Raw genomic sequence first — 17,071 nt, 5'->3', positions numbered from 1 at the left:
CGTACCCTGTATTCATTCATACTCCCTTCAGGCTTCAGCTCAACGTCCCATTCTCCACTCGTTTGCAACGACCTCTTTTTTTCTTTTTTTTTTTTCTTTTCTTTTTTTCCTTTTCGGACGGCCAGGCTTCGACATACTGGTTCTCGGATCGTATGCGATGCGGGCCGAAGGTGTGACTTTGAGCCGCTGGGTACAGACAAACTAACGGAGTGCGTACAGGGCAGCCCTCCAGCGCTACGGACAGAACTCCTGCTGTATGTACCGAGTCAGACAGGCCCTGGTGGGCAGCATGGTGGAACTAGCCTGGATCGGATTCGGACCCAGCAGTCGTTCACATACCTACTTCAACTGGGCCACAGGGGGGAAGGCTGGTTCCATCCGTTCCCCCTCGCAGTATCAATCCGTTGCTGCTGTCCAAGGAAACCATATGGATACTTTTTCCGGGGCAGTCCTGCACTCGAATTCGCTAAGAGCGGCACAGCATCACGGCGTCACAGCCCGTGATTTTGACAAGTACGGTAGTCGTCCTCTCCCTTACTCAATACCTAAGCATTATACCATACTGCCCGGAGAAAAGACCCGTGCAATCAGCTCGGTCGGCAAGGCAGACAAGCGACGTCATGCATGTCTGTCTGTCGTGACGGCAAGAATGCAAATTCAGTATGGTTCGGTACTTTCTGCACTTTCTGCACTTTCTGCACTTTCAGCTGGAACGAGACCAGAAAGAGATCCCCTCCCGCGGCCGAGAATTCTGGTGATAGTGCGGTGGACCTGCAATGTCACGGGCCCAATCGCAATCGAACCAGAGCCTGGCCAGATGGCTGCTTCGAGTCGAGGAACTGACCCAGGACTGAGACGGCATACACAGTCTGGCTCTCGTGTGAGGTTTTGCTAATCGCCCCCCTCCCATGACCGATAGAGCCTTGTTTGTCCTCACTATCGTCGTGGTCTCGTCATCTGCACGTCAAACTCAAGTTGCAACTACCAAAAGTTGCAACTACCACCTGCCCACTGGATTCCCCCATTTTAACTTTAAGCCCAATCCCTTCCTGCCGGTAGTTGTCCCTTGACGAGGACCCTCTGGTACCTGGGAAGTGTCAGAGAGAAGGAGAGGAGAGAATCGATGGCTCACACCGGTTCATTCATAACAAGCGGTCGAGTGCGGCCCCTCCTCAGCGCCCCCCCCCCCCCCTACCTACCTACCCCCCTACCTTCCACTCTTACCTTTCCTTGCTCTGCCCATCAGAGGCCCAACTTAGAGGCCGCAGCTGCCACAGAACCAGTCCAAGTATCTGCACGCTTTTGTGGCTTCCAAGTTCCCAATGTTCTTTCGGGTTGAATTGGAAGAGGGATTAGACCCGGTTGATGCGTAGATATCCTAAATGCCGCCTTTCAAGGCCTGACGATTTCGAGTTTGACTGCCTTCCCCGTCTTGGTCAAGTTTGACTTTCGGTGCACTCCTGATTGCGCCCCATTAGGCTCCCGGGAGGGGCTTTTGGCGTCTGACATTGCATTTATGTGTGTTTCCTTTTCTCCCGATGCTGGCTTGGCTGAGTCGACCTCATCCACACACCTGTGCTCATTCTTCCCCCTAGCTTCTTAATCAAGTGCAGCAGGGCAGCAGATTGCTGTACTGAGAGGTCTTAAATCGTCTTGATCGAGCATGACCCTTTCCTCTGTACTGTCATAGATGTGCCTCCCCAGGAGGAGTATGATCGGTTGGTCTTCTTTTCTTTCCCACGATCCACCCTAGTTTATTTGTCCCTTCAAGGTTCCTCTTTCACCTTTCCCTTTTCGCCTCGAGTCCGATCCTCCGTTGTTTGCTTTACCCCCGTTTCTGGTCGTCTTGCACGTCCGGGTTGAAGCATGTCGGAACACGGTGCCACGTCCTATCGTTCTATCGCGCCCAAGGCAGCCAAGGAAGATGAGGCTCGAGACCCTCCCCCGGCTCCCGAGAGTGGAAAGACACGGCGAGCGTCCACCGCGTGCCTTGAGTGCCAGCGGCTGCGAACAAGGGTAAGGTACCGTTTTTATTTCGAACAAGAGTATCACTGTCAAAGCCCCTCTTGATGAACCTTCTGATCTCCATCCTGACTCGACCTCACCTCTGCAATAGTCTGACCTGGGAAACCCCGTTGCAGTGCACCATAAAAGATGCGGGAATACCTTGCACTCAGTGCCGTGTTCACGGTCGTTCTTGCCAGGTCAATGAGTCCAAGGACAAGCGCCGCAAGGCCGAACAAAAGCGCACCGAGGAACTCCTGAGGATCTATAAGAGCCTGGTAAATGGCTTGATGGAGACCATACGAATCGGAGACGGGGAGCTAACCCGGGAAGTCCTGTCTAGGATGAGGCAGCCCACCGGGCTCATCGAGCTTCAAGACCTCCTTAGCGAGTATGTGACGCTCTCTGTACCTGAGGAGGAGGAAGAGGAGGAGGGCGAGGACGAGGTGATGTATGAGCTCGAAAGCGACGAGTCCGATGAAGAGTCAGACACCAACTCTCCCGAGACCCCGCTGATAAACCAGCAAAACCTCTAGGGTTAGCCTAAGCTCGCTAGGAAGTCGCTCGTTTCATGCAGCAAACAGTTCTTGACATTGACGATGACGATGATGATGACGGCCGGCCTTCATTTCTGATCTTCACACCCCGACCACGGCCCATCGCACATGGCTTGCACTCCGGTGCCCTTGCGCGATGGAGACCCGCTACATTTGTTGGGCCTGGGCCTGCATCAAACAGCGAAGCAGGAAGCATCGGGGATGGACTTTTCCCGGTGCCTTGTCTTTTGTCCGTTGCGGCACGACCTGGAACAGAGAATGGGACACAACCAGGTTGGAAGAGTTGAACAGAATGGGAGGATCCCTGTTGCGAGGGAATTCGCTTGGAATATAGTGGGCGTGCGGGCATGTACTTTGAAGCGGGATTTGATGTTCTCATGTTGGTTGCCACCAGCTCCGTGCTTTTGCGCGGATAACCCGTGACGTTGCCACTTCCAGCTCTAATTGCGTTCTTCTCCCTAGAATGGAATCTACATTAATCGCTCGCACTGGTGCTAGTGTATGCAGTTCTCTGGTCTCTTTCTCATGCTCTAGTTCTACGTCGGTAGTTTTTCAATGACCGAATTATAGCTTTGTATTCTCTGCAGGGTCTTCGGATGATCTGGGACATCTGGGAAGATCAGTTGGACGTGCAGCGTGTCTTCATGGTATGCAGATAGACTCTGTACTGTACAGTCCATGCAGATCTAAGCTCTTTGGTTGATCTACAGTATATCTAGTATCTGGCAGTTATTCAGACTTTGCTTTATGCAGCTGACTCATCAACTGATCATGAGAGGCCATATTCTATCAGCATCTGCATCTGTACGAAATTTCCTTACTTGGCTGTCTCTGATGCCCTGTACTGTCTGTATTGTACTGTACGTTCAGTAGGGGGAATGCAGACCAATCGCAGCATCTCCGCGGAACTTGTCCCAGAGTTTGCAGATTGACAGCAAAGAGATGTTTGTTATGTTTGGGTCAAATTCATTCGCCCCCCCCCCCGCCTTTGGGAAATCCGGATTAGACTCACGATTTCCCCGCTCCTCTCGCCATCCCCGGAAATTTCTCCCTTCCACTAAACTGACACTGACTGCATCTCTCCATGATTACTACTTACTAGGTACCTTACCTACTACCTACGTATTCTTCTCCTCCTTTCTGTGGTACCACCTCTCTCGTTAATCCCACCCCCCCAGCCAACCAGCCTCGAAATCCGGGATATGTCCATATGGCTGCCACTGTTGTCGCTGCGGTGGACAGTTTGTCGTCATCGGAGGACCCAGTGCCACTAAGAGTCGTCAGTGACAGTCACCGTCGGGCTCGGTCTCGGGCTCGGTCTCGATCTAGGTCTCGATCTAGGTCTCGATCTAGTGCCAATGGCCGAGATATACTTGCTGCAAAACGACCGAGAAGGTCCTCCGAGTCCTCCTCATCTATACTCAAATCCAATACTCCCCGTCAAAAGATTACCCGGGCCTGCGATCATTGCAAGGAAAAGAAGACTCGCTGTACGGGAACCATTCCCTGCGTAAGGTGTACCCGGCTGTCGCTGGTATGCGAATACAATGCCGCCTACTCACGAGGTCTTCCCCCCGAGCCCCTGCCTGCTTCATCTGGCGAGCAGCTCGGAGACACTCATGCGGTCCACGGTCCGAGAACACGGCGCTCACATCCAATCGCACACTCATTGTCACGCATTGGATCGGCCTCTCACCAAGATCTGTATGATCGCAACCGCAGCAACAATAACAACAACAACAATAACAACATCTCCCAGCGCAACTCACCGGACCCCGCCGTGACCGATCTGGAAGGTAACTATCTAGGACCGGCCTCAGGCTTGTCCTTCCTCAATCGCGTCTGGCGTCGTTTGCATCAGGATGAGAAACGAGCGGTTCCCGATGCACTACAGAATGAATCTCCATCCAAGAATACCTCGGTGTTCAAGTTTGGGGATAAACCGTACGCGGCCCATCGCGACGTTGGATCCACACTGCCCCCGTATGAGAAGGCTCGGGAGCTGGTCAATACCTACTTCGACTTGTCCATGGTCACATATCGGTTCTTGCATCGCGGGAGTGTGGACCAATGGCTGCAGCAGGTGTACGAATGTAATCATTCTGTATCCAACCCCCCAACGGGGCGCATGGTAGCGCGAACAGCCATAATCTTCATGATATTCGCTGTGGGCACTTTGTACGAGGAGCAAGACCCAGATAGTCAGATAGATAGGCAGCATGGAAGGTGAGTGTGCTTTGCCTCCACGGCCTTGGACCATTGTGCAGGCTGATATAATCGCAGCGAGCAGTGGTATGCGGCCTCCAAATCTATGACCGCCCTGGAGTCTGGAGCTCCGCGTCTGGAATCAGTGCAGGCGCGACTGGGCCAATGTTTCTATCTACTCTCTTCCTCCAGGGCCAACGAGTGCTGGTACTCTTTCGGGACAGCCCTCCAGCTGGTGACGGCGCTGGGTTTGCACCGACGGCACCGAGGCAAAGTCCCCCGCGATGGCAATTCCTATCTCGACCGGGAGCTTCGGAAGCGCCTGTTCTGGAGCACTTATACTTTGGATAAATATCTAAGCGTCATGTTTGGGAGGCCTCGTCTGCTTCATGATGAGGACATTGATCAAGAGCTGCCCGATGAAGTCCACGATGAAGACATGTTGGAAGAATATTCATCGACCAGAACAGGGGTGGGAGATTGTATGATGACCGCCTCCCTTCTCCACTATAGGTATGCTTGGATCTGTTCCTTGGTGCTTGACAGTAGTGATTAACTGCATAGACTGGGTCGCATTCTTGGTGAGATCTCGCGACAGTTGTATACAGTCAGCCCTCTATCGCGAGATGCGTCGATTGAGACGGTTGCACGCCTCATGACGAAGCTTGAAGACTGGAAAGCAGCCACCCCTCCACTTTTCAATAGTGTTCGGGCCACGAGCCTGATCCCTCCACTATGTAGGCAGAGTCAGGTTCTGCAGTTGGCTTACTCACACGCGGTGATTCATACGACCCGGTCGTTTCTGCTGAACGATTTCACGGATCTGAACCGCACGCCACAGATCCCCCATCCTACGGTGACTCACCACGTGCTCAAGTGCATCGAGGCTGCCGAGCAAGCCATGGGGTTAGTGGATAGCTTAGCGAAACAAAGGGTCCTGATACAATCGTTCTGGTTTACCCACTACGTGTGCTTCTGCGCCATCATTGTGGTGTACATATATACAATCCAACAGCATCGATTATCTACTACCTTTGGGATATCCTCCCCCGGGATCGAGGATGTCCACCATCTCTACTCCCTTTTCAGCCTGGCGGAAACCTGCCAGCAGCATCTGGCAGAGGCCACCCGGAGGAATTCACCCAGTCGTCGCTACAGCATCATTCTGGAAGAGCTGAGGCGAGAAGTCCGTAGGCGGATTGGCTCATCCAGCGATACCTCCGAGGGGTTTCGCGCTGTCTTCTTTCAGGGCCAGAATCCGAGCACACTGGCGGAGCAAGGACAGTTGAGCCTGACTAGTATATACCCTTCTGGATCCCTGGAGGCTGGCTCCTATGATTATCCGAGTAGACTACCGCTGACCAATTTCACACCGTCGCCTTTGGAGTCGGAGATAGACCTGAGTTTTCTGGATAGCTTGGACGGTTCACTCCTGTGGACGCAGATTGACTCCTGGGTAAGTGATATCGTTGTGGTTGGATTTTGACCCGGAGAGACTGACTGAATGCTTCTTGCTTAGGCATTCACAAATCTGAGTAACGATCCGCCGACATTCCCTACGTAGCGACTCGATCATGATGTCTTGGGAATGCTGCATGCCTGGCCAGGCTCTTTTGACTGATCTAATGACATGAAATGACTACACGACTTGGGATGACTTGTATCTTATTGGACTCTCCTCTGGCGTATCCTTCCTCCCTGTGTTGTATTGCCCGCTCGTTCGAGTTGCCCCGGGCAGTTGTTTCGTTGTTGTAGATGCACGAGGCCGATAGTGAAGATCCACTGCCGTGGCTGGTTATGATTGTTACGATACATGTGATACGCAGTGCCGCCTCCATTGCTGGTACTAACAGACAGACAGACAGACTAAACTTGGTAATGGGTTCGGAATTGAGTTATTCGAAACCATGGAGTGCCATGCAAGCATGCAGTCGAGCTCGGAGAAATATCCGGGCTGGCCGGATAATCATGCCTCTCTCCACCAGCACCAGAGAGTGCATGACGGAACCCTTCTACCATGCGATTTAGGCGATTCGGATTGTTTGCAGGAACGATGCATATAAAAGCTGGAGTCTCATCAATCTGTTTAGAGACACATTCATCCTCATTGAGCGCAGAATCACTGCTTTCTTGACCAAAATGCTTTCTGCAATACTCCCGCAAGCGCCTCCTTTGCGGGCACCTCTCGCAAAGAACGATCATGTCCCCCTTCAAACATCACAGCGAGAGCCCTTGACTCTCGACGAGCTTGTTCGCCAACGTGCATCTCTGGGTGATTCACAGCCTGTCATTTCCTACCCACACAAAGGCATCGAGTATGCGGATTATCCCCTTCACCAACTCGATGTCTACGCCTTCCGCGTCGCCCAAGTATTGGCCAAAAGTATTCCGCCTCGGAGATCCTCCGCAGAGACTCCCACCGTCATGTCTCTACTCGGTCCTTCGGACCTCAACTACCTTGTCATGCTCCTGGCGCTGGCCAAACTCGGACATTCCGGTCTGCTGCTGTCCACGCGGATATCGATCGACGCCTATGTGTCCTTGCTGGAAAGAACACAGTCGAGGCACATTTTCATCCACTCATCCTTCGGAGATACAGCCGAAGAGATTAGGAAGCGCGTTCCTGACTTGCTCATCGATGGAATCCCGACTGAGGAATGCTACAACTTTCCAATCCCGGACGAAGAAATTGACACCAACCTGACGCCATCTCTGGATCCTGTTGCGGAGTCCAAACATATCGCATGGATTATCCACTCCAGTGGCTCGACGGGCCTCCCGAAGCCCATCTTCCACACCCAGCAAGCTGCCTTGAAGAATTATGCGGGTCATATGAACATGTGCGGGTTTGTGACGCTGCCGCTGTATCACAACCACGGGATCAGCTGCCTGTTCCGCACGATTCATGCCAGCAAGCAGTTGCATCTCTACAACGCTAAGTTGCCGCTAACGAGGCAGTATCTCCTCGATATCATGGAGTCTCATGACTTTGAGATCTTCTATGGTGTCCCCTATGCTCTCAAGCTGCTTGCGGAGACCCCCGAGGGTATCACTGCGCTTGCAAAGTTCAAGGCGGTTATGTTCGGCGGGTCAGCTTGTCCGGACTCACTGGGAAACCTCCTGGTTGAGAATGGAGTACATCTCATCAGTCACTATGGATCGTAAGTACTTCTTCTGTGGTTGATTAATGAAAGCGTGCTGACAAGGATCGCAGGACAGAGACCGGCCAGTTGATGATGTCTACAAGACCCCGAGATGACAAAGGGTGGGACTGGCTTCGTCCGTCGGAGACGGTGCAAGAGTATCTGCAATTCGAGGAGCGGTTCCCGGGGGTGTTCGAGCTTATTTGTCTGGACGGCTGGCCCTCGAAGGTCATGTCCAACCGCCCGGATGGCTCGTATGCCACCAAGGATCTGTTCGTGAAGCATCCCACCATGACCGCATATAAGTACTATGCCCGGCTGGACGACACACTCGTCCTTGTGAACGGCGAGAAGGTGAACCCGCTTGACCTCGAGGGACGCGTCCGGCAGAATAGTGCAGTGAGTGAGGCTATTGTCTTCGGGGCGGGCAAGGCCTGCATCGGGCTTGCGGTAGTCCGTGCCCCTGACTCCCAGTTTCTGTCTGACGAGAAGATCGTGGAAGCGATCTGGCCCGCTGTCGAGAAAGCCCACGAATCCATGCCTGCATTCGGTCAGCTGTCCAAGAGTATGGTGCGTGTTCTGCCGGCGGATGCAAAATATCCTCGCACGGACAAGGGAACTGTTATTAGACAGGGTTTCTATCGGGAATACGAACGTCTGATTGAAGAGGCCTACGAGGCTGAAGACGCCATGAGTGGGACCCTGATACTGTCGGAGGCAGAGCTCCGGTCGTTCCTCAGGGAGCAGCTCGCGGATATTTTCCCACTTAAGAGTCACGGTCTGTTGACCGACGATGCGGACTTCTTTGCTCTGGGAATGGACTCGTTGCAAGCCACGCAGCTGCGCTCGGTGATTTTGAGAGAGATCAATACGAATGGACAGAAGCTGGGGCTCAATATCGCCTTTGAGCAGCCGAGCATCCGCTTGCTGGCTCGGTATCTTGCTAACCTCAAGACTGGCGTGACGGATGATGGTGAATCGATTGTCGAGCAGATGCAGGGCATGATTGAGAAGTATAGCCAGTTTGAGGAGCATGTGCCGTGTGCAAATGACCTGGACGGGCAGTACGTTGTAAGTCGCGTTCAATCGCTGTTAGAGATGAGTTCTCTGGTTCGCTAACTCCATCCAGCTCGTCACTGGCGCCACTGGGTCTCTGGGAAGCCATGTCGTGGCCCAGCTTGCAGCCAACCCCGAGGTCAAGAAGATCTACTGCCTCATCCGCGCCGCCTCCCCCATCGACGCCTACACCCGGCTTCACCAATCCCTCACCACGCGCCTCCTCTACGCCTCCCTGACCCCCGAGGCGCGCAGCAAACTCATCGCCCTCCCCTCCCACCTCAGCGACGACCCCTCTCTCGGCCTGCCCCGCTCCACCTACACCACCCTCACCAGCGAACTCACCAGCGTCATCCACTGCGCCTGGTCCGTCAACTTCAACCTCACCCTCCGCAGCCTGGAGAAGGACAACCTCGGCGGCCTGAAGAATCTGCTGGCATTATGCCTCAGAGCCCAGCGCCCCCACCCGGCCACCTTCAATTTCTGCTCCTCCGTCAGCGCCGTCGTCAACTCGGACCTCAACCCCGTCCCGGAGACCCTGCCATCCTCCCTCGCCGCCGCGCAGGGGATGGGCTACGCGCAATCCAAGCTCGTCGCCGAGCACATCTGCGCCCGCGCCGCCGCCACGGTGCCCGGCTTCGCCGTCCGGGTCCTCCGCATCGGCCAGGTGGTCGGCGACACCGTCCACGGCATCTGGAACGCCACCGAGGCCATCCCCCTGATGCTCCAGTCCGCCCGCACCATCGGCGCCCTCCCCACCCTCGACGAGGAACCCCTCTGGCTACCGGTGGATGTCGTCGCCACCGTCGTGAACGACATCGCATTAGCCTCGACTGCAGCCCCTACCGATACCCCCACACCCACTGATTCGGATTCAGTGGACGTGAATGTACCCAGCAAAGCAGAGGGAGAGATCTACAACCTCACCAACCCATCCCCCTTCCACTGGACGCGGGACCTTCTGCCTGCCCTCCGCCGCGCCGGGCTGGACTTCGTCGAGTTATCTCCAAGCGAATGGGTGCAGCGTCTGCGCGACGCGGACCCGGACCCCGTGCGCAACCCCCCGATCAAGTTGGTGGATTTCTTTGCGAGCAAGTATGAGTTCCCGGAGAGTGTGTTGGCGAAGCGCAGACGGCTGCGGTTCCGGACGGAGAGGGCCAGGGCTGTGAGTCGCGGGTTGGAGGGGGCCGGGACGGTTGTGGATGGGGATGCCGTGCTGGTTAGGAGGATGGTGGAGTGGTTTTTGAGCGTCGGGTGGGTTTCCTGATTGTTGCTGTATTGAGATTAGTGGCTATAAGTGATTGAAGGGGTTGGAGTGTTATCATGTTGCTTGGATCATGGGTTGTGTGTGGGGTGAGTGGTGTATACGTGATATGTTATGTGGTGTTTATGGCACGGGTGCTTGATTTGCTTGGGTACAGTGGAGTGGGTAGATGTAGTCAGTAGTTACGGACCGGACTATGGGGATGTAGCTTAGTAGAGCGGTATACTGAACGTATGTTATCGTTTCCTATGTAATGTACCAGTTGTATGTGCTTTCTTTGTTTTGAGATTTGTTCCAGTGTATGTATGTACCACTTCATCACGTTCGGTTGAATGCCTGCCGGTAACCCTACCCAAACCTCAAACCTCAACCAGCTCGACTCGTTGACTAACCCACGATGAGTAAACTAACATACAACACACGGTTATTCCCTAGCCAAGTTAGATTTGGAAAAACCCTCATTCAAAATCAACCACCCCTAACCCCCTCTCCCCAACCGCCTCCAAAACACTCTCCTTCACCATCCTCACCGCAGCCCCCCACCTCCTCCCGACCCGCTGCTTCCGCTGCTGCTTCCGCTGCCGCCGCCGCTGGGACCCATCCCCCTCCGGCCGGGAGATCTTGCCACTCGGACTGGGCGTCTTGAAGGCGTCTTCCTCCTCCTGCGAGCTTCCAAACCCAAACCCAAACCCGGGACCGCTGCCGCTAGCGCTCCCGCTCCCGCTACTGTGAGCAGAACTAGCCGGGCCATCGCTACCGCTACCGCTACTGCTACCGCCAGCACCATTACCAGTACCAGTAGTATCAGCCGTGACCCCCGGGTAATCATTCTCGACCAACCAGATCAACCACTTTACGACGGCGACCGCTTTATCGAGGTCCCGCTCGTCCAGGACAACCCGTTTCAGGTACCGGGCTAGCGAGAGGATGTCTTCGTCGAAGGGGCCTGGTTCTTCTTCTTCTTCCTCTTCGTTTTCGTCTGCTTCGTCCTCTTCGTTGGGATCAGGTCTGGGGTTGAAAGCGGTGTACCAGGCTTTCAGGGCGTTGCGGAGGTCCGGGAGGGAGGTTAGGCGGTTGGCGGTGAAGGTGGGGCGTGCGGGGAGCGGGGGGAGGGGGATTGTTTTTTCGCGGGGAGGTTGTGGAGGGGCATTGTTGTTGTTTGTTGTCGGTGGTCGTGCGTGGGTTGAAGGGTGGAGGGCTGGGCGTTGAAGCAGACGGGTTCGATGCTGTTCTTCGAGGATTTCTTGGCGGATGTCTTCGGGTAAAGCTGCTAGAAAGTCGGCGGAGACTTCTCTTGCTTGAGGGTCGGTGGTGGTGGTGGTGGTAGTGGTGGTTGATGCTGAAGCTGATGGTGGTGGCGGGTTCGGGCGGACGAATTTGGCTTGGGTTAGGGTCGTGGCTAGACTGGATTTGATGATGGGAGGACGGCCGCGACGGCGCTTGGTGGGCGTGGTGGGTTTGCGGAGTTTGAGGGAGCTTGAGGATGAGGAGGTTGGGCGGGGAGGGTTGGTGGTTGCGGTGGTGGTAGGTGCTGATGTCCAGGGTTCGGGGGTTTGGTTGTCCGGGTCGCTGGAGTCGCGGGTGTAATAACCTAGTACTTCGGCCCGGACGTCCTCTGGTAACGCCATAAGCGTCTCTGGGTCGAGCTGTGACGGCGGAGGCAGCTCTGCGCCCCCTATGGGTCGGCGCGTGCGAGTGGGCGGACAGGGCGAGGTCGACCGCGTGTCGCGGCGAGACCGGCCCTGGGCTACCAGTTTCGAGCGAATGTCGTTGGGTAGTTCGGCGACGACCTGCGGGTCAATCTGCGAGGGCAAGATGAATTGCGTTCCTGAAATGTTCAATGGCTTGTGGCCGCTCTCGTGCATCGAGGGCACGGACCGAACGGTCTCGGACTCGCCCCGCCGAGGACTCTCCACGTCGTCCGGGTCTTCAGGTCGCTCGATGCTTCTGCGGATGGGCGATGCCTTGAAGTTCAGCTGCTGCTGGCTGCCGTCGGGCTTGCGAGGAGACCCAGACTTGAGCGGCTCGAGTTTGGTCATTTGTACCCCCAACCCTCTCAAATCACCTGGTGAGATGCCAAAGCTGCGAAGCATGGCCACGGCCTCCTTCCCCAGAACCTCAGACGCATTGGTGGCTACGCCGAGCATGACACTTCGGTTGAGAATGTCGCATTTGCCGTGTCCCAGGTGCTTCACAGCTTCCAGGGGCGCGTCGGCTGCTCTCCGCATCACCTTGAGCGTCAACTGCTTGCCTTTAACGAGGTTCTCGACTAGTCGCTTGTGCAACTCGTCGCACAATGATCGGATAAAATCCTCGGCCTGATTCTGATTGACAAAGCGAATCCCCCAGTTGACTTCGGCAGAGACGGACTTGCGTATCGTCTGGTTGCCGACCTCGGTCCGATCGATGCCTCGCGCATACTCCCAAAGCTTGACGCCTGTCTTGGGACCCAAGCTGGATGTGAGCCTTTCACGAGTCAACTCCCGAACATCTTTCACAAACTTGACGCCTAGCTCCTCTAACTTCGCACCCATGCTATGACCGACGCCCGGAAGACTTTGGACCGTCAGACCCCCTATGAAATCTAGTAATTCGTCAGGCTTCAGCTGAGACTGACCCGCCGGTTTCGCTTTGCGCAAGGCTACTTTAGCCTGGAGAATGTTGCCACCAATGCCCACGGAGACTGCGCAGCCCGTTTGTTCCTTTACGGTTGTCCGCAATGCTTGCGCAATCTCATCGGCTTTGGCTTGTTCCCGGTAGATAGACCCTTCAGAAACACCTCTCCCATCCGAACCTCCAGCATGCAAGCATTGCATGGTGATGTCGACAAGCGCTTCATCGATGCTCACACTCTGAACAATGCCGTCTATGGCGAGGATGGCGTTGTAGAATTTTCGACTCGCTTCCTCGTATGCCGGAAAATCATAAGGTACGACCTGTAGACTAGGACACGCTTCCAAAGCGCCTTTCATCCACATTCCGTTCTTGATCCCATGCGCACGGGCCTCATAGTTGCAGCTTGCGATCTCAGAGCCCGACCCAGCGCCATGTGCCACCGCCACCGGCTTTCCTTTCAGATGAGGGTGTTTCAATGTCGATACAGCGGCAAAGAAGCAATCAAAATCCACATGCATGATATATCGTCTGGCGCCGGGAACAGGTTTCGCGCCCTTGAACTGGGATTGCGACTTCTCCGCAGCTGCCGATTGGAGTTGGGCTTTAAGATTCGCCTTCCACGTCGAGAGATGATGCAAACGTGACTCTTTGTAGTATTGCTGGATGAACTCCGGGTTGACTACACTGGAGTTGCGCATGCGGGGATCCGTCAAGAGTTGAGCATTGTATTCTTCAGAAGTCAATCCTGGTTTCGAGGGACTAGCTTGTTGAGCCGATGGGAATGTTTTTTGCGAGATATTTGAACGGGGAGAAATAATATCATTGCCTGGGTCGTCCTTTTTAGGTTCAGGATCCCTGGGAGAAGATAGTACATTGGTTTGTTGCGAGACAGGGAGAGGATTGCTCGTCTCGTCCATCGAAAAGCTAGGGAATTCGCCATAGTCCGACTGGGAAGCCAAATTCGGTTGTGTCTCCGTCGACGCTGAACCCGCAGGCTGCCCCAAAGGAGACCTCACGGGACTAGTTGCCTCCGTTGCCTGAAGTTGAGAGGCATACCAGCTATTCCTGCTCTGCTCCCGATAGCCGGCCTGTAAAGTGTTGGTTCGGCTCAGCATACGCCCATTGTCGAACTTCAAGACTTTCTGTGCATGTCCTTCGTCAACGACGCGGAACTGATCCCAGGGGAGCAAGCGACCCGCCTGGACACTCTCCACTACCCATGCTGGTTTCACAATCCGATATCTTCGGAACTCCTCCCGTTTCTTGGGGGTCAGTGAGCTGGCGATGATGTGAGTGGCATCCGTCTTGCCGCTCAGGTACTGGAGAAAACCACCACCATGGCTGACAATCAATTTATGAAGGTCCTGCAGAGACGGTTGGGTGTAACCATTCACGTGCGCTACAACGCCTCGAAAGATGGGGGGATTCTCAGAAGCAGAGGAGCGTATCTCGGCGTCCAAATTCTGCAGCTTGAGCTTCTTCCTGCGCATATAATCGCTGAAGCCACCAAAGGTGGAGGCATCGTATTCTTCGCCACCCTCATCTTCGAATTGATCTATACAGCGGCGCGATAAGCGATTAGCGGTGCGGACGTGCCTGGCAGCGGAATGAGGGGGAGTAAACACCACGTACGGTTCTGAATACGCTTGCGCACGGCACTAGAATTCTGATCCAACACTGAGCCCATGTTGGGCCAAGACAAGTAGCATGATCGGGCGAGGACAGTGAGAGTGTGCCTGTGGTTCCCGATAGCAGCGAATGAATGAATGGGTCTGGAAGCGGCAGAGGCAATGAAGGACCTCGGACTGCATGCCAGCGCGGGGAGTGGAGAAGATACATCACGTGACTCAATAAGAGCTCGAATGATAGAGAGCCTTCTTGGAAGGCGGTGACAGAGTGGGTCTTCCGAGGTGATTGGTTGCCCGGGAAATTCTTGATGAAGGGAAAAAAAAAAAAAAAAGCTCAAAGGCGGTGAAGGACGGTCTCGGTGCAGCCACAGCAATTCCGGGCGTGCTGCGGCGGCGTCAAAACTTTTCCTCTTCCTCGACTCTTCCTCCTCCTTCTGTTCCCTTCGTTCTTCCGTGCTTTCTGGTAGACGATCTTTTATCTGCCTTTTCTCTCTTTCTTTTCGTCGGGCTCTGTTCGTGTCCTTCTTTACAAAACCTCATACCCCCCCCTATATCACATATCACATTCAAAATGTCTGGTGTTCAGCCTGTTGCCGTCTATGCGCTCAGAGTTCCCGCTGGCGGAGCTCTGATTCCCGCCGTGGTCCCTGAGGCTGCTGCCATGGTGAGTCCAATTGACATTGAGACTAAAGACCATCTCGGAAATGATGCTAATGCAATGTGAAGTTCCGTGTGACCATGGCTGCCATCGACCCCGATGAGGCCCCCGAGTACGAGGATGGCTTCGACTCCAACAAGCGTCCTCGCGCCACCCTGAAGCTCGTTCGCCCTCCTCCTGGCTTGGACCTCGAGGACGAGTCTGATGATGAGGACTATGAGGATGACTCCGAGGAAGATTCCGAGGATGACGAGGAGGTCAACGGCGGCCCCAGCGACAAGGAGAAGGCCCGCAAGCTCAAGCTTGCTGCTGCCCGCAAGGAGCTCGAGGATGCTATGGACGAGGACTCCGAGGAAGATGACGAGGATGAGGAGTTTGACCTGAAGGCTGCTATCTCCAAGCTGGTCAAGGGCAAGGCCCCCGCCACCGATGACGATTCTGATGATGAGTCCGACGAGGGTCTCGAGTTGGATGAGCTGGTGCTCTGTACCCTGGACCCCGAGAAGGTAAGAGCCAAATCTCTGATCATGCCATCTAACAATCCATTGACTCTTCGCCATGTAGAACTGCCAGCAGCCTCTCGACATCACCGTTGGTGAGGAGGAGCGTGTTTTCTTCAAGGTCACCGGTACCCACACCATCTACCTGACCGGTAACTACGTCGTTCCCGCTGATGAGCACGGCCCCTGTGGTTCCGACGACGAGGATGACTACGATGAGGACGACTACGACCTCCCCCCTGGTGAGGAGGAGCTGGATCTCGAGGCTCTGTTGGGCGAGGAGGACGAGAGCGACGACCTCGATGAGCTGGAGGACCCCAGAATCACCGAGGTTGAGAGCGACGAGGAGGCCCCCAAGCTGGTCGAGACCAAGGGCAAGAACAAGCGTGCCGCCGAGGAGGCCAAGCCTGCTGCCAACGAGCCTGCTCTCAGCAAGAAGCAGCAGAAGAAGCTCAAGAAGAACAACGGCGAGGCTGCCCCCGTTGAGGAGAAGAAGGATGCCAAGGAGGGCAAGAAGGTTCAGTTCGCCAAGAACCTGGAGCAGGGCCCCACTCCCTCCGCCCAGAAGCCTGCTGAGAAGCCTGCTGAGAAGACCACCGGCACCCTGGGTGTCAAGGAGGTCAAGGGTGTCAAGGTCGACGACAAGAAGCTTGGCAAGGGTGCTGCTGCCAAGGCCGGCAACACCGTCGCTATGCGCTACATCGGCAAGCTCGAGGATGGCAAGGTCTTCGATGGTAAGTCCCAAACCATATCTCACATCAAGCAATGACTCGACTAACATGTGTGACTGCAGCCAACAAGAAGGGCAAGCCTTTCACCTTCAAGCTTGGCAAGGGTGAGGTCATCAAGGGCTGGGACATCGGTATTGCCGGTATGGCCGTCGGTGGTGAGCGCCGCATCACCATCCCCGCCCACCTTGCTTATGGCAAGCGTGCTCTTCCCGGCATCCCTGCCAACTCGAAGTTGATCTTCGACGTCAAGCTGCTCGAGATCAAATAAGCAGTTTCCTGGGGATGTTTGTTTCCGCCCTTCCGCTTGTTGACCTAGCACCCAGCATCGCTCTGATTGCAGTCTCTCATCCTATTGCATTTAATCTTTCTATTGCTATCATGTCTGTTGGATTTAATTTCTTTCCCAAAAGAATCGGTGTTCCGGGGGTTTTCGAATATATGACTTTTGATTTCTGTGATATCCGACTTGTTTCTTTGCACAGCCGTCCGCTGCATTTGGCAGGGAGGAGGATAGTAACGGAATATCTGTGTTCACAATCTCAAAAAGTGATTGCATATCATCCATCATCCATCATCTTGTCCTTCCGTCGTAGTCATAGCGTTCCTTCCTCGGTAGACGTATATATGGATGGAGTGACTCTCATGGGGGTTGCCTAATCGGGACTGCATCAATCCACGGGCACCTCCTCTCGCTGCGCCAACCTTGCAA

General features: G+C 54.8%; 6 protein-coding genes across 6 annotated transcripts; 4 read left to right on the top strand and 2 right to left on the bottom strand.

Moving 5' to 3' along the window:
- Positions 1-1,930: 1,930 nt before the first annotated feature.
- BO72DRAFT_448103 (uncharacterized protein) lies at positions 1,931-2,404 on the top strand (the record flags this gene model as incomplete). Its single annotated transcript, XM_040944712.1, has 2 exons — positions 1,931-2,282; positions 2,338-2,404. Coding segments are annotated over exons 1-2 (223 nt in total), but the record flags the coding sequence as incomplete, so codon positions are not given.
- On the bottom strand, positions 2,196-3,183 carry BO72DRAFT_109569 (uncharacterized protein). Its single transcript, XM_040938936.1, has 2 exons — positions 2,498-3,183; positions 2,196-2,261 (listed from the first exon to the last, which is right to left on the bottom strand). The coding sequence occupies exon 1, from the start codon at positions 2,938-2,940 to the stop codon at positions 2,557-2,559; it is 384 nt and encodes a 127-aa protein (XP_040801360.1). The 5' UTR covers positions 2,941-3,183; the 3' UTR covers positions 2,196-2,261; positions 2,498-2,556.
- A 588-nt stretch (positions 3,184-3,771) lies between these two features.
- BO72DRAFT_496374 (uncharacterized protein) lies at positions 3,772-6,330 on the top strand (the record flags this gene model as incomplete). Its single annotated transcript, XM_040948625.1, has 4 exons — positions 3,772-4,787; positions 4,845-5,279; positions 5,331-6,222; positions 6,286-6,330. 4 exons carry the CDS (start codon positions 3,772-3,774, stop codon positions 6,328-6,330), a joined length of 2,388 nt encoding a protein of 795 aa, XP_040801359.1.
- Positions 6,331-6,755: 425 nt separating this feature from the next.
- On the top strand, positions 6,756-10,464 carry BO72DRAFT_109493 (putative NRPS-like enzyme). Its single transcript, XM_040938935.1, has 3 exons — positions 6,756-7,927; positions 7,981-8,980; positions 9,039-10,464. Exons 1-3 carry the CDS (start codon positions 6,906-6,908, stop codon positions 10,230-10,232), a joined length of 3,216 nt encoding a protein of 1,071 aa, XP_040801358.1. The 5' UTR covers positions 6,756-6,905; the 3' UTR covers positions 10,233-10,464.
- Positions 10,465-10,687: 223 nt separating this feature from the next.
- On the bottom strand, positions 10,688-14,617 carry BO72DRAFT_527811 (putative DNA damage repair protein Mus42; the record flags this gene model as incomplete). The annotated part of the gene is made up of 2 exons (XM_040950136.1): positions 14,478-14,617; positions 10,688-14,400 (listed from the first exon to the last, which is right to left on the bottom strand). Exons 1-2 carry the CDS (start codon positions 14,530-14,532, stop codon positions 10,688-10,690), a joined length of 3,768 nt encoding a protein of 1,255 aa, XP_040801357.1. The 5' UTR covers positions 14,533-14,617.
- A 253-nt stretch (positions 14,618-14,870) lies between these two features.
- On the top strand, positions 14,871-16,927 carry BO72DRAFT_404212 (FKBP-type peptidyl-prolyl cis-trans isomerase). The gene is made up of 4 exons (XM_040942256.1): positions 14,871-15,137; positions 15,200-15,637; positions 15,696-16,365; positions 16,425-16,927. The coding sequence occupies exons 1-4, from the start codon at positions 15,045-15,047 to the stop codon at positions 16,628-16,630; spliced, it is 1,407 nt and encodes a 468-aa protein (XP_040801356.1). The 5' UTR covers positions 14,871-15,044; the 3' UTR covers positions 16,631-16,927.
- The last annotated feature ends 144 nt before the right edge of the window (positions 16,928-17,071 follow it).

The sequence above is a fragment of the Aspergillus fijiensis genome (assembly GCF_003184825.1).
Source record: "Aspergillus fijiensis CBS 313.89 unplaced genomic scaffold BO72scaffold_23, whole genome shotgun sequence".
Taxonomy (NCBI): Eukaryota; Fungi; Ascomycota; class Eurotiomycetes; order Eurotiales; family Aspergillaceae; genus Aspergillus; species Aspergillus fijiensis.
This window is presented reverse-complemented; position numbering and strand designations above follow the sequence as displayed.

Bases quoted from the DNA above. Each gene is read 5' to 3' on its own strand.
- BO72DRAFT_109569 (XM_040938936.1), bottom strand. From the start codon at position 2,940: ATGAGAACATCAAATCCCGCTTCAAAGTACATGCCCGCACGCCCACTA.
- BO72DRAFT_109493 (XM_040938935.1), top strand. From the start codon at position 6,906: ATGCTTTCTGCAATACTCCCGCAAGCGCCTCCTTTGCGGGCACCTCTC. The intron at 7,928-7,980 runs GTAAGTACTTCT...CAAGGATCGCAG, and splicing joins CTCATCAGTCACTATGGATC to GACAGAGACCGGCCAGTTGA. The intron at 8,981-9,038 runs GTAAGTCGCGTT...AACTCCATCCAG, and splicing joins ACCTGGACGGGCAGTACGTT to CTCGTCACTGGCGCCACTGG.
- BO72DRAFT_404212 (XM_040942256.1), top strand. From the start codon at position 15,045: ATGTCTGGTGTTCAGCCTGTTGCCGTCTATGCGCTCAGAGTTCCCGCT. The intron at 15,138-15,199 runs GTGAGTCCAATT...TGCAATGTGAAG, and splicing joins TCCCTGAGGCTGCTGCCATG to TTCCGTGTGACCATGGCTGC. The intron at 16,366-16,424 runs GTAAGTCCCAAA...GTGTGACTGCAG, and splicing joins GGATGGCAAGGTCTTCGATG to CCAACAAGAAGGGCAAGCCT.